Here is a 16072-nt window from a genome sequence, read left to right on the forward strand (position 1 = left end):
TTGAGACTCAGTGCCCAGGAGTTATCCTGCATGCTTCCTTGCTTAGTAGATGCCCATGTTCCAGGCTCAGAAGGAAAGCAGGTCAGTTCACTGGAGAATCTGCCTAGTTTTATGTGAACCTCAATTTACTAATTCTTCTTGGTGCTTAGTTAGTACTCATTCTTGTGTTTGAGTGTTTTAAGTTTTGTTGAGTCTTTGTTAGGTGGTGACATTGGCATCTTTTAAGGGGTAAGATAGACTTATGTACCCAGTGTGTTGCTAGGGATAATTTAGAGAATTTGTGTGTTCTTGAATACAATGGAGTTTGGTTCAAAGTTATGTTTTCATATTTCTACCCTCTTACTTACACTTTCAACATTCTATATTTATTTATGGAGGGGGGAACAGGAGTGTGGTGTGTGCATGTATGTACCCGTCTTCTATAGCAGGCATATGTGGAAGTCAGAAGACTGCGAAATTGGTTCTCTTCACCATGTGCCCTCTGAAGTCCAGCTCAGGCCATAGGCTTGGTGGGAAGTACCGTTACCCACTGGGGCTCATTTTGCTGACCCCCGTGCATAGTTTTACATCTCAATTTTTTATCTGAAAAGTACACCACTGACCTTGAGCTCTATGCACTTCTGTGGGAATTCTGTCCTTAACACTTTAGTGAGAGCTCTGGATTATTCATTCATGTTAACTTGTATGTAAAATTTTGTATCTAATCAACATAAAAACTTGATATAAATTAGTATCTTGAAAGCACTAGCTCTGTTGGTCTGGGGCTTACGAGATGGTTATTGCCTTCTTGTGCATTCCTGTTTCCTTTTATCCAATGCACATTTAAGGTCAGAAACACAGGACCAAAGGGAGGAAGTCAGGAGTGGGTTAAAAATAGTCACTTGGGTGAAAATTGCTTAGTTATAATATAATTAATCACTAAAATATTGTGGAATACAAATTTTGTTGTGGGTACAATTTAAAGTTTTTAGCTAATTTTATTATTTAAACATAGCAATACTATGACAAAATATTTTGACATGCAGCTTAAGGAAGGAGAGGCATGCTCTGGCTCTAAGTCCTGAGTACAGACCATCACATGAGTCATGGCAGCAGGGCCTCAGGGAAGCTTGTCCCATTTCCGTCAGAAAGCAGAGATGATGCTGTTCTCAGTTATCTTCCCCTTGCACGGTTGGAACCACAGCCCACCCAAGGGAATGGTACCATTGGCATTATGAGAGTCTTCCCACTTCAACTTGCCGAATCTAGATTAGTGATTAGGTGATTCCTCATAGACATGCCTATAAACTTGTTTCCTTGATGAGTCTACAGCCTGTCAAATTGATAATACTAACTATCTAAGGCATCAGAAGGGAAGAGTCTTGGTAATTACTATAAAACTCTTAGGCCATTTGCCTCTGGTAGATGTAATGCTCATTTGTGAACCAGAACCTTTCTCTGCCTTGGTGTTTTGAAGTCACCAAAGTTTGGAAAGACTGGATAAATAATCCAGTTTCTCTTTTTGCAAAACTTTCAAAGCTTTCTTATATGTAGTGTGCACAACATGTCAAGGGTGGGAAAATGTCCTTTCAAATCTAGGAAGCTGCTTTCTGTGCTTTTGTTATAAACTAGCCATATGGAAAGAACCCCCTACTCAACTGTAGAATAAGGGAGGTCAGATGCCCTGCAAAATTCCTTTTTGATATTTGCAGTTTGCATGTTTTTTTTTTTTAAGAAACAAATTTATTTAGGCATATCATGAACTGTTCTAAATTTTGTGACAAATCAAGTACTTGGGTAGTAGGAATATACAGAAATATCAGAGGAAAATGAGAGTGTTTCTATAGCTCAGGCATCAGAAGGTGAAATAATTTCAGTAGTTTAAATACTTTCGGTAATTGCTTTTCAATCTTCCAGTTAGTGTTAATGAAGTGGAAGCCTTAAGTGTTAGCTCATGACTAAACATATTTATACTCTGAAGGCTTATAATTTAGGAAGGAGTTAATATCTAGGTTTTATACTTTCATTTTTCTAATTTACCATAGTAAGGAATTGATTTCATTATTTTATAAGTAAATGTTACTATATAAATAAATATTACTATTCTTTTTTTTAAAAAATTTATTTATTTTATGTATACAAGTACATTGCAGCTGTCTTCAGACACACCAGAGGAGGGCATGGGATCCCATTATAGATGGATGTGAGTGAGCCACCATGTTCTTGGAGGAAATTAAACTCAGGACCTCTGGAAGAGCAGTCAGTGCTCTTAACTATGGAGCCATCTCTCCAGCACCTGCAGTTCTCATACAGCTCTCTTCCTCAGCCATCTGATAGGTTCTTTTCCTTTCTCTGTCAGTCCCTTGTCTTTCATGTCACAAGTATCACATGGCTCTTTGTTTAAATCTTTTTCTCTCTAGACAGTCTCTAGTCTCCTTTCTACTTTGCTGGTGTCTGTGTGCGCGTGTGTGCATGCGTGGTGTAAGATTATGACTGTGTTAATTTGTGAGTCCTCTGCTCTACACCATTGTTCTAACTTGTGTGCCCCTGTCATGCTGTTTTGTGAGACAGTCTGATGTCAGATACTCCAATACCACAGGGTTGCTCTTGTTGCTTTGCCTATTTGCTGTCTTATTTTTCCATGGGATTTTTAGCATGGTTTTTGCAGTTGTGTACAAATATCATCACTCGACTTTTGTTAGCGAAAGCTTTGAAAATAGTTTTCAGTAACAGCTATTTTATAATATTAATTCTGCCAATCCATGAGCATGGGAGTCTTTACAATGTAAACATCTAAGTTTCTTCTTTATTTTGAAATGTTTATTGTGAGGGTCCTTCATTCTTTGGTTAGGATGGTTCTAGGTGTTTTATGGTTTTGGAAGCTCTCTTTACTACACGATTTGCTTTTGTAACTGAATTGACTTTTTTCTCTTATGCATAGATGGTTTTGGATTTTTTCACTACACTGTTGTGGAGTGACTCTTCGGTGCTCATGTCTTGTTCTTTTTTGGGGGTGGTGTCAGTTTAGATTTGGGAAATTTTAGTAGAATCTGTGTCTCTGTGTTTTATATCAACACTTATACCTACATATTAGGTTTGGTTTCTTGTTAGGTTTGATCTTGTTAGGTTTGGTTATTTGCTTGTTTGTAAATTTCTGATTAATATTGTCTTGACTTTATTCTTTATACTTTTTTCTTATAATTAATCTTGGGTTTATGCATTCACTGTGTTTATTTGCTTTTTTCTCAGCATCTTATTGTCCTTGCTGACATGTTTTTTCTCCATAGTTTTAAATTTCTCCTAAACGTTGTTGATCTTTTCATCTAGTTTGCTAGTTTTCATCTAGCTTGATAAGGTGGTGGATTTATTTTCATCTACTTCAATCCTCTATGTGGTTATTTTTTTATGATTGTTAATTAAATTTGTTTTTTTTTTTTGGTGGTTTAATACATACCCCCCCCCCACACACACACACTTGTACATACGCACACAGTGCATTCTAATTACTCATCCCTCCCCTCCCTCACTCCTTTCTCTCCTATGAAAGCCACAGTAGTCTCTTTCCAAGATTCATGTCTTTTTGTTAACCACTGAGTTTAACTAGGGCCACATGTGTGATTATGGGCATGGGATTATCCAAGTAGGTACACAGCTGAAGACAGTGATTCTTCTCCTCCCAGAATCTCCCAGTAACCAACATTTTAGCAACGAAAGGAATAAGGCCTGCTCATGTTTGACTATTTACTGGCCATTTGTTGGGGAGGCGCAGGGGAGGTAGCCCTTTGTCGCTGCTATTGAGTTCATGCTTACAGTGGCTGGACATGCCCTAAGATTCCTGTTTCACTCCCTTTGATTCTTACATTTTTTCCAGCCTCTCTTCAACAGTGTTAACCCAAACATTCATGAGAGTGAATGGTACATGTTTTCTGTTTGGGGCTGAGCACTCAGCAACCCCACTTCCTCTCAGCACTTCAAGCACCCATGAGTTTCTACATTCACTTCCATTCACTGGAAAGAGGCTGTCTGATTAAAGCTAATGGTAGCAGTTGGTCTGTGTGTAAACATAAGAAGATAGTTTAATGCTATGCCAGTTTAGCTAAACAGTAGCAGAAAGTGCCTCCCCCCACTAGGGACCTGTGATTTTCTAGACATGAGTTTTTAACCAGTGTATTGTGCTATGTATTGATTTCTTTTTATGGAACAGATGTTAAATCCTCTCAGAGGTATAGGATATTCACAGTCATGCCTCTGCTGCACAAGTAGATTCATCTAATTGGGATAGTTGATATTACATTTGTAGGATTCCTAGCCACATATGACCATTGGTGCCTCTTCTCTACCACCAGCCTGTGTAACAACTTGCACCATTATGAAAGCTGGACAGAAAGGAAGAAGCACTGAATGCTGATCTTGTTTAGTTTCTTTGTATCTTACATCCAAGGTATGTTGTGTCATCAGCAATAGGATTTTATCATCTAGTTCTGGTGGGCAACCAAGGGAAATGTCAACCTGTATTGTTTTGGGTGCATTAGGGCTTCCCCAAACCACAGTTGTCTTATAGAGATGTCATGTTTGTAAGTATTAACACACAGTTCCTAGGAACAGGATTTTCAAGCAATGCAGTTTCATCTTTCAAATTCTTTTGTTAAAATTGTACTTAACAACATCTAGGTTATAACGAGCATGTAAAATCTGTTTGTTGAGGACAGAAATAAATCATGGAGGTAAACGGATGGGGAGGTTGGGAAGGAGCTGGGGAGGGAAACCAGGTGAGAATATACTCTTATGAAGAAAAATGATTTTCAAAAAAATTGGACCATTTACATGAACACCTTGAAAATGAAATGTTCATATAAGAATCTAATAAAGCTTTCATGTACAAAACTTATGTAGAAAACTATTAAAGTCCTGATAAAAGCAAAGAACTAAAGAAGTGACTTCTTACATTTGTGGTTAGGAAGACATGATATTGTTAAAATGTTTATTCTTCACAAATTGACATATATATGCAATGCAGCTCCAGTGAAAGCTTCATTTTGTTAGATACCAACAAGGTATGTCCACGTCTATATAGTTTTGTTTTGTAGATTCCCATTTTCGAGTTGAGAAGCTCCTGCTTATTAATAACTGAGAGGGATGCTCCTCTTATTGTGAAGTAATATTTTACTGTGTAATGTAATACAGGTTGTTTACTCGTTGACGAACAATGGAACTATTTCCAGTTTGGATCTGTTTGTATTAAATTACTGTGTACAGTTAGTCAGTGGCTTGTCCAAGAATGTCTTTAGGAGCAGAAATTTATTGAAGTTTACTGAATAATCTTGTGGTGACATAGCCAAGAGATTGTTACCTAGCCAAGATCACTTTTGCAGTTCTATTTGAATTTTACAAACATCTTGTTCATTGCTCCTAAAATCCCAATAAGACTTGTTCATTGCTCCTAAAATCCCAATAAGACTTTTTATTGCATTAAGTGTACAAATCAATTTAAGGAGATATAATGCCTCATTATCCAGTCTCTGACTCATGGATGGAGTTCATCTCTGTATTTAGGCTTTACATTCCTCTTAGCATCCTATTTGGGTTTCCGGTGTGCAGAGCTTTATTCCTGTCTCTTCTTCTGGTCCTACCACTAGTATTTAAATACCAGTAGTATTTAAAATGCTTATTTTCTGACTTTTCATTGTTAATATGTAGAAATTGAGTTATATATATATTGTTCCTTATGAAATAGACATCTCAAACATAAGTCTAAAACTGCGTTTGGTAACTCTTGTCTTTTTGCTGTTCAAAGAATTGCACTTGCTAGTTGTCTTTGGTAGATAGACCTGTCATTCCGCTTGTGCTGACCAGAAGTCATGGAGTAACTCTGCCCTATCTGCTTCTTTCACACTCTTGCTCATCTCTGCTAGGAATCCCCACTTCATGGTTCCCACCTCACTCAGGACAAAAGCCAGCTGATCTGGTCCTGCTGCTCCCTTGTGGCTTTTCTCATCTCCTGTCACCCTGTCCTCACTGTATCCCAGTGAGCTTGAATTGTTCCTTGAAAGTCCTTGCGACATTCTCAGTAAGGAGGCCTCTGTTTATCACTCTTGTATCTGTCACACGTGCCTACGGTGACCCTCCTTGCCATGCTTCCTTTTCTTCCATGTGTGTCCTTAATTATATCTGCACCAGAGTAGACTCAGTAGTGGCTACCACCTAGAAATATGTCAGGCAAAAATACATGCTTCACACGTATTGATGAATGAAACAATGCTTAGTTCTCAATTTTTATGTGATACAGTTTTTCCTAAGAATATAGAATATAGCCGGGCGGTGGTGGCACACGCCTGGAATCCCAGCACTCTGGAAGGCAGAGGTAGGTGGATTTCTGAGTTCGAGGCCAACCTGGTCTACAGAGTGAGTTCCAGGACAGTCAGGGCTACACAGAGAAACCCTGTCTCGAAAAAACCAAATCCAAAAAAACCAAAAAAAAAAAAAAAAAAAAAAGAATATAGAATATAACCTCAGAGTCCATCTTTTGTAGTGATGGCATGAGAAAAAGATTCATATTTGAAGAATATTTGAGATTATAGTATATAAATAATGATTTATTTCATATTACTGTTCTAATATTTCTGTTTAAGTAGTTGGAGATCTTAAAAAGCCTTTTTTTTCCCTTAAGTTTTTGAATTTGATATGACATTATTTTTATACAATTTGGAGTATTCAAAATGTGTTTCTTGAAGTTGATAAGACACACAAATTTCAGAAAAGCTTTTAAAATTATTCTAAATTCTTGGAATTCTTAGTAGAATTTATTTTTTAATGATATTTAGAGTTATTTAATTGGAATTATATAATTAGTTATAAATAAACATTTTATTTATAGACTCATACTTAAATATTGACATTTAAAAGAAATTGGGACCTGAAATGTGTAAATTAGTCGTAGGTGAGAAGTAAAAAAGAAGAGATATGATACAAGATAGTATTTAAGTAGCTATAATCAAGTTTGTGAAAAATTCCTTTCCTTGTTGAGGCAAAGGGAGGAAAACAAGAGAAGCGCGGTCTCTGTGCTTCCACCTGGCACTGTCGTGTGCTCCTCAGTACATGCTTCTGAAGAACTAATCAGTCATTATTAGTTCATAATAGTTCATAATAGTCATGCTGTGTGGTATTTCATATTCTCTTCAGCTCTTGGTTCCCAGATGCCTTGTCTTCTGGGGACACCGAGGACTGACTGACTGACTGACTGACTGGACGATGCCAGAGTTAGTTTTTTGTGGTTGTAGTTCTTTCATCAATGAACGGGTTCGCTCCTGTCGGAGGTGATAATACATTCAAGTTAGTTAAGTAGATAATGGTACAAACCTTAACTGGTAAATCTCGCAGAGATACAGAACAGAAACAGCATGATTTAGCATGGGTTTTCTGCCAGAGGCGCCTAGGATAAAACTAGTGTTCTTGGTAGGAAAAAGTGATTGTTCCCTCTTCCTTAGACTCTTTAGATTCTAAACTTAAAGTAATGGTAAATTTTATGCAGTTGAGGTATCTTACAATAAGCATTTGCACATATCAAGGGCTCCTTTGTTCTTTTAGTTAAATCTGGCTTCACATGAGAAAGTAGGGGCAAATTGGGCTTACTGTGTAGCAGGGGAAGGTCCCAGGAGACAAGGTCTTCTCATACTGGCTTAAGAATTGTAACAGAAAATCTCTTCTTCTATAGTTCCCAGATTCCAAATGGGAAAATCTTATTCAGAAGTGGTTTATAACCTGTTTAATCCGAAAATGGAAACATGTTGGAAGAAAGCAAAAATCCTGTTCACAAAAATACTATCATTTTAAACACATAGAGTGTGAGAACAACTAAAGCATCGATGTTTGATGGGTAGTGCTAAACCTTGTGTAGAGGTTTAAGGCTTTAAACAGACAAACACCAAAATTGGTCATGTTTGTCATGAAAACCCCTATTCATTTCCTCAAGAGAGTCTATTACATTGTCTCCTGTGTTTGTAGTCTGCAATGTGTGTAACTTGTTCTTGACCAGTGAACCATTAAGAAACGCATACAAATAGAGGTTTAAAATTGCATTTGCCTGAGTATTATTTTCGCTTACCAAGTATATTACAGTATATCAGACTTCTCCTTGGTCTCTTACTTATCTCTATTGTCAAACTGTTATTTAAATACTGCTGGCTTTTAAAAACACATTTTAAATGAATGGATTAGTCATTTTCTCTCTGCTTTTCACATTCCTCCCTCCTGGCTTACTACTGTACAACTACTCCTTTAGTGATGGTGACCCATCAGGCTTTAGTTCTTGTGGGTCATTAGGATATACAGTCAGTAGGAGCCTGCCAAGCTTATTCTGATACTATCTGTATACTGCCGGCTTCAGCTGCTGTAACACAGGATACACCAAGTGGATTACATAGCATAGGGGTTATTTCTCACTGTTGAAAGGCTTGGGATGTCCCACGATACAAGTGCCAGAACACTGCTGAGTGTGTAAGTTAGGTTTATAAACTCATCTATTTTATTATTTGATTTATTGGATAGTAACTCTAACTTTTTCCACAGTAAATTTATACATGTTACATCAATCATAATGCATAACTATGATTTATATACGTCATTATGTGAGCAACCAGATTATTTGTTCTCCTACCCTGTCGCTTCATGTTCTTGATTTTTTTCAAATAATAGGATATTCATATAGTAACTGTGCTTTATAAATATGTGTCTTCAGTTTCCCTTTTCTTGCCTTATTGTACTTATTTGAATTAACAGTTCATTTTACATGTGGACAGTAATAGCAGACCATCTTTAAGGACTTCACTTGTTTTTATAATTTTTGTGTGATAATGGTACTGTTTGGCAAAGTCTGTATTATTATTGAGAGGTCTTGTTTCTTTATATGCTCCTCTTTTCTTTAGTAAAAGATCACAACCTAAAACTCTTACAACCTAACAATTATTACTAAATTCTTTTTTCATATCAACTGAGGATATTATTGATCATAGTATCTGCATATTCTTGGAATAATTCATGTGACCTAGCATAATGTGTAAGATGCAGAGCTTAATTAGTGTAAATGTAGAGCTGGGTTTTATGTGATAATTTGTACATTTTATTGCAAAAGCAACTTACTGAACATGATTTATTGAAAATCAATATATTCTGATTATGATTTTCCTCTCCCTATCTCCTCCCAGATCCTCCCTATTTCTCCACACACTCAAATCCACACTTGTTCTCTCAATAGGATGAAACAGGAATCTAAAGAGACATGATAAAATAAAATTAGATAAAAACAATCCAGAGTGTAGTATAAAACAAACCAAAAGAAAAAGAGATAAAGGAAAAGCTTAGGAAACACATAAAGACACAGGTTCCCACACACAGTAGTTCAATAAAAACACAAACCAGAAGCCATAATAGATTTGAAATGGACCTGTAAAGAAAAGTGAAACAAGACCAAACCAAAAATCCCTGACAAAGTATTATGAGATAAAGAACCTTCAAAAATTCTGTGAATTCGTTTTATGTTGGCTATGTATTGCTGGGCATGGGGCCTGGTCTTAAGAGTGGGTTGTTTACCCAGTGAGAGACTATTGGGGAAAAGTAAGTTTTCATTTGTGACTAGTTATCAATTGTTGATAGCTTCTGAATTAGGGATGGGGGCTTGTGTCCACTTCCTCCTCAATGTTGGGCCCCCACTATGCAAACCCAGACCTCAGCAGGCCCTGTGCATGCTGCCACACTCTGTGAGTTCATATATATTTAGTCGTGCTGTTTTTAGAAGGCCTTGTTTCCTTCACATCCTCCATCCCTTCTGACTCTTACAGTCTTTACATCTTCTCTTCCTTAGGGTTCTCTGAGCCTTGGGGGAAGGCATTAATGGAGATCCATTTAGGACTGAGTGTTCCAAGGTTTCTTACTCTGTATTCACTCTCTGGTGTCCTGTTGCATATTTGTTCCCATCTGTTACAAAAGGAAACTTCTCTGATGATGGCTGAGCAAGACCCTGATCTATGAGTGTACTAGACTGTTCTTAGGAGTCATTTTATTGCTATGTTTCTTTAGTAGAACAGTTGTATTTGGTTTTACCCTAGGTCTCTGGCCTATCTGGTATCAAGTTCATGGCATTCTGAGTAGTGTTGGGGATAGATTCCATCTCATACAGTGGGCCTTAAGTAGAATCAGATATTGGTTCTACTATTGCACTAGTGCATCTTGCAGGCAGGACATCAATGTAGATCAAAGGTTTGTAGTTGGCGTGTTGTTTACCTTTCTCCTTTGGTAGCTTGCAAAATACCTTCCAGTATTATGACTGTTAGTCCATAGAGGTGGAAGCTCTAAGGTAATTCTAACTAATTCTACTTCTGTGTTCACTGAGTTGTGTAGATGTGGTCTTCAGCAGTAGAACCTCACCATCTTCCAGTAACTCCATTCCCAGAACTGGAAACTTGGTTTGGTGATGAGGAATTTTTAGCTGGGGCTATGCCTCCCCGTTATTTAGCAGTTGCGCTTAGATCACCTTCAGTTATGTATATGTGTATTTAGGAAGCTTCTGCTGCAGCAGACTTCCACATGGCCTTGCCTGGCCCTTGGCTTTACCTAGCCCTCACTGTGCTCCCTCCCTCATCCTCCTCTGCCTCCCCTCCCATCTGATTGCCCTGTCCTGTTCCCCAATAACAATCATGACATGTTTTAATGAGTGTGTCCATGATTTCTGGCTTAATGCCTGACTCTACCTCTCTTTGTGCTAAAATATCCTAGAATATTGCACACCATACAGCTTGAGTTAGTTATATCAACATTTGGAATGGATAGTGGTTAATAGAAAACCGAGGGGCTTGATAATGAACAATGGTGTAAAGAACACGAAAACATTTTTCTTTCAAGGCTGTTAAATATAGTGTTATAAATGATCAATACCTTCTTATGATATCCTTAGTCATCGGTGAGAAGGTATGGTTTTTCCACCTAATGGATTTTTTACTATTTCATCCCTACTGTTTAACATTGTTGTCTAGGACTGAAGAATGCTGGGTGTGGTGGCACCAGCCTGTAAATCAGTGTGGGGCTGTAGAGGAGTCAGGAGGTTGAAGGCCAGCTTATATAGCCAGACTCTGTCAAGCAAAACAAAAGGAAGAAGAAACAGTGAATAAAAGGGAACACATTTAAAAATTATTTTTCATTCCTTCTCTATATATAATGAGTATATATTTTTACTCATTTTAAAATGCTAGATATAAAATTAAGTTGTAAAGATGTTTTTACAAGTTCTGGCTTCATAGTCTTTGTTTATTAGGTGGCATGTGTTGCGAGCACTCTAAAGGCAGTTTATCTCTGTCATAAAGTATTTATGAACTAGTGTAGTTAGTATTAGTCTCCTTTAGAACGATCATGCTTGTCTATAGCTTTTAGGAAAGAAATGGACACGTTTCATATTTCATTTTAAACTTGATTGTGAAAGTTTGCTTCACTCAGTTGAAAAATACCAATTTTATATTCATATAACATTTCTTCATCGGTGTTTTCTGGAATTTGGTCTATCTTGAAAGATAATGATATCTATCTTTATCTCTTAAAAGATAAGTTTTTTAATAGAAAATTTTAATATGGAAGGATTCCATAAGAAAGTACTTGAATCATATATTTGACTTCAAAGATCTTACACAAATAAGTGTACTTACACAAATAAGTATTAATAAATACCTTAAAACTTGGTAACTTTGAAGTAACACCCACTCACCTTAGGTTCTGTGGCAAGGGTATCCACCCATGGTTCAGTAGTATCCTACTTTACCTTCTCATAATGCTGTAGTCAAGGTATCAGCTAGGACTGAAATCTCCTGTGTGGTCTTGGTGGGGGAGGATCTGCTCCAAGCTTGCATATTAAAGTGTAGTTTACTTCTTAGCTCATTGCTAAATGATTTGATAGTCACTTTGGATATGACTTTTAACTGAATCCAGATCTCAGCTCTTTTCAGTCTCTTATTCAGGTGTGTGTGGGTGGGCTGGGGGGAGGTGAATGTGTGTAGAGAAAGGGAGAGTGACTATATGTGAACATAATTTTTCCATGGTCAAAACTCTGTGTGTTTTGTGTTTTCCCAATAGGTGCCTTAGCTGGATCAATTATTGTGGAGCCACATGTCACAGCAGTGTGGGGAAAGAATGTTTCATTGAAGTGTTTAATTGAAGTGAATGAAACTATAACACAGATCTCATGGGAGAAGATTCATGGCAAAAGTACACAAACTGTTGCAGTTCATCATCCACAGTATGGATTCTCTGTTCAAGGAGATTATCAGGGAAGAGTCTTGTTTAAAAACTATTCACTTAACGATGCAACAATTACTCTGCATAACATAGGCTTCTCAGATTCTGGGAAATACATATGCAAAGCTGTTACGTTCCCGCTTGGAAATGCCCAGTCCTCTACAACCGTGACAGTGTTAGGTAAGTGCGCTTGACTTGGGTCTGATTGTTATGAAAAAATATTAAAAGATGCTTCCAAGAATATAAAATGAGGATATCTGTAAAAGTTGGCTTAAATATACATTTTCAAATTCTGTCTTAAAGTTGTGTTTTAGACTCTCAATGTGAGCGAATTCTGCGTAAACTTGTCTGTAATGCCGTGTAGTTTTTCCTACTAGGGAGCACTTTAACAGTGGATGGGATCTCATCTGGGCATAGTGACTCACACCTGTCATTCTGGCTCTTGAAAGGCTGAGGCAGGATTATTGCCACAAATTTCATGTCAGATGGGGCTATAGAGTGAGATCCTGTTCTTAAAAAAATTGGAGCTCTCTATAACATTTTTATTACTTCACTTTCAAAGCTTGAGTCACATTTTTAGTTAAGTTTTTCCTGTTTTGTTTTTGTCCCAATGACTTGCATTGGGCTTGAGGAGTCTTTAGTCACGTTGTGTTTGTTTTTTCCATTGACTTTTGTTCCCGCCGCTGAAGATTTGTATGCCTATTTGAATCATACACTGTTTTCCACAAAAAAAGTAGGCTTACTTTCTTACCTGAATTGTTGGTGAAAGTTTGAATAAACCTGTTACTTTGTGGTAACTCCCTGCAGTGAACTGAAAAGCAGACAGGAAATGCAGATGCATACTGTAGTGGTCGAGATTGGGGAGGAGGGGTGATGGCCATCCATAGCTAACAAGGAGAGTAATGCTGATCTCCTTCACAAAGCTTTAGTGCTCAGTTCCAGGAGCCCATCTTCCCTAAGGCCAGTAAGAGTTCCTGAGTAAGATACAGGAATGAACTAGTGAACACAGCAGTTGAGAAATACAGTATAAAAGGAATGATTGTGAATCCTGAAGTAATGGGTAGTGTGGGTTGGCACATGGAAAGAAATTAGGGCAACATTGACAGACAGCCAAGTCTAAGAGATCTTTAGACCAAAGTTTGTTTTTTTTTTTTTTTCTTTTTGTTTAATTTCTCAATTGTGGAATCTGGGAGCTAGATTTTGTTGTTGTTGTTGTTGTGGATTCTGTCCTATTTGTCATAGACTGCTATGGAGATTCATGGGCTCCAACCCATCAAATGCCAGTAACACTTACTTCCTCATTGTGATGAATATCTGTGACCAGACAGGTGTCCTGAGGAAGTATATAGGATTGACAGATTGAATGGTTGCCAGGGGACCACTGATAAAGTAGTTCATCAGTTGATCAAAGGATTCATATGAAATATAAGAAATTTCAAGTCTGGAGCATATGAAGATAAATTGATTGAATGGAAAATTGGATATTTCCTCTATCAACATGACCATGTACTGCTGCCTCATCTGCTCTCAAGACCTTGCTGCTTAGAGTTTATAGTGCTGCAGCTGTGGTTCACTTGCAAGTGTGCATTTAGGGCCCTTATGTCTGACTGAATAGTATCCTCTAGGTTTAGTGAGCTCATAAGGGGTCCAAGGGGGCGGACGAGGAAGACTGCTTAGCAGAGGCCATCTGTACACAGACATCAACTAAAGTGGTAAAACCCGTTGGAGACAAGCAATATGAGTGTTTCTTGAAGAGGAAAAGAAGCTTTAGTGAGTGTGTAAGTTACATGAGCCAGTGCTTCAACTGAGGCATTTGGAACCTCAAAGTGTATCCTGAGAACTATGATTGCATTAATTTTAGGAGATGACTTCACTGAAAGCCAAGCCAACCAGGAGACACGGGGTAATTAGGAAGAAAGTCATGATGCTGAGATGAGATGGGAGGCCTATGGAAGGGAGCTGAGATCCGGTGAAACAAGAGGCAAAGTCTAAGTGCATTTCTGTCCAGTGTGGAATGTCTAACCTTATTTGCTTTGTTTCTCAAAGATTTGCACTCTGAGTAACAGTAAACTCAAAGCAAATCGTGCTTGAATAGTCATAGACCTGGTATATGTATTACTTTTCAGTAGGCTGAACTTAAGTCCCGGCCTGGTTAGCTTATAGGAGCTTGGTATAAAGGAAGAAAGATCTTTTCTGGAGAGAATGGTCTCTAGTCTGAAAGTATTTCTACATTAATAATTCAAATTCAGGTCTGTCCTCCATTTGTCTTACAAGTAAGGACAGTTTATATTCAATACCCTGTACAAACAAAACGACGGAAACAACCTTGTGGCAGCAGATATGGCTCGTGGTAGAGCATCCTGCACGTGGCTGGGTTGTACCTGTCCACTGCTGCAGAACTGACCACAGCATGGGGTACATTCTTTTAATCCCTGCATCCTCATGTCAAGTCAGCTGAAACACAAGCTCACGGTCCCAGCAGGCTCCAGAGTTAGTTTGAGTCTAGCCTTGGGAGAAGAACAGGATTGCCTTAAAAACACCCAAATGGATCTAAACAGACAGGCTTTAGAACAGTATTGCTTGTACCATTTGGGGAAATGCATCAGTCTTTATCTATGGAAAGCACTAGAAACAAACAAAAGTCACATAGTTAGCCTCAGTTTGGCGTAGACTATTTCTTAGTACATAGTCAACCATCAAAATAACAGATTACTCAGTAAAGTTGAATTAACTTTTTCAAAAAGGACTAGGAATACAATTCAGTGATACAAGTGTCTAGCACCCACAACATCTTGGTTCAGTTCCCATGTATGCCAAGCCAAACCAAGAAAACAAAAACAAAACAAAAAACTCCAGAACTGTAGAATGGCAAACTGATAGAAAATAATCTGTGCTACATATAATTTAGAAGAAACACTTTTTCTATGGTTTATGTATAACCTTTACACAACAGTTAAAAAACCTATCTTTAATATACATTTGGTAGAAAAAGAAGTTGAAAATGACCCTCAAACATGTGATGGTGGTCTCTATGCTTATTCATAACCTGAGAAATATAAAGTTTAATGCTGTGCCATGTCATATATGAGATTGGTGAATACTGAATGGCCTAGTGACATAACTAGTGATATAGATCCATATCTTGAAAATTGCAAGTTAATTGGCACATTGAGTAAGTTTAGATGAAACTGAAAATAAATATTATAGAAGGAGGTCTAATATTTGGTACAAATCAGAAAAAATTATTATAAATATACCATGATATGAGCATCAGTGATGGTTATAGAACTATTTAGGAAAAACAGGGAACAACCCTAGTATATACCAGTGATAAATTCTGGTATAAATAAATTACTTACTGTATTAATAAATTCTACAATAGTTAAAATTCCACTTGGATCTAAATCATGGAAAAATAAATAATTGAAGTGAATTTAAAAATAAAGCTAAATAAGTGAATAAAAGAAAACCTGCACATGTAATGTATAGCAGTTCTTTTATGTACTTCAAGCACAGGTAAAGTAAGGCTGTCTGGTTTGGATATGCCTTACTGATTTTAATGAGAAGATATTTAAAAGTTCATTTACCAAGTTAGCACTCTGGCTCTACATTAAAGAACATAAGGTAAGATGAGGAGAGACACAAGGAACTGCTGTTCTTAGTTCTGGTGCTGCTAGATGCCTGGCTATTTGCTATAAACTTATTCGTTACCTATGCTTCCTTCCTTTTCTTTGTTTCTCAGGATATATGTAAGGAAAAACATAAATATGTATGGATTAGAGGAAGAGCAAAACTAGTAACTTAGTTTCAGTTTATTTGC

General features: G+C 37.4%; 1 protein-coding gene across 2 annotated transcripts in view; it reads left to right on the forward strand.

Moving 5' to 3' along the window:
- The window catches only part of Nectin3 (nectin cell adhesion molecule 3), a 97136-nt gene that overhangs the window by 15800 nt on the left and 65264 nt on the right, over nucleotides 1-16072 (forward strand). For both annotated transcript variants that reach the window (XM_052158675.1, XM_052158674.1), the window contains exon 2: nucleotides 12091-12432. In XM_052158675.1, coding sequence (XP_052014635.1) covers nucleotides 12091-12432 — 342 coding nt within the window. The remainder of the gene's footprint in view (nucleotides 1-12090; nucleotides 12433-16072) is intronic.

This window comes from Apodemus sylvaticus, chromosome 15 (assembly GCF_947179515.1).
Source record: "Apodemus sylvaticus chromosome 15, mApoSyl1.1, whole genome shotgun sequence".
NCBI classification, from domain to species: domain Eukaryota; kingdom Metazoa; phylum Chordata; class Mammalia; order Rodentia; family Muridae; genus Apodemus; species Apodemus sylvaticus.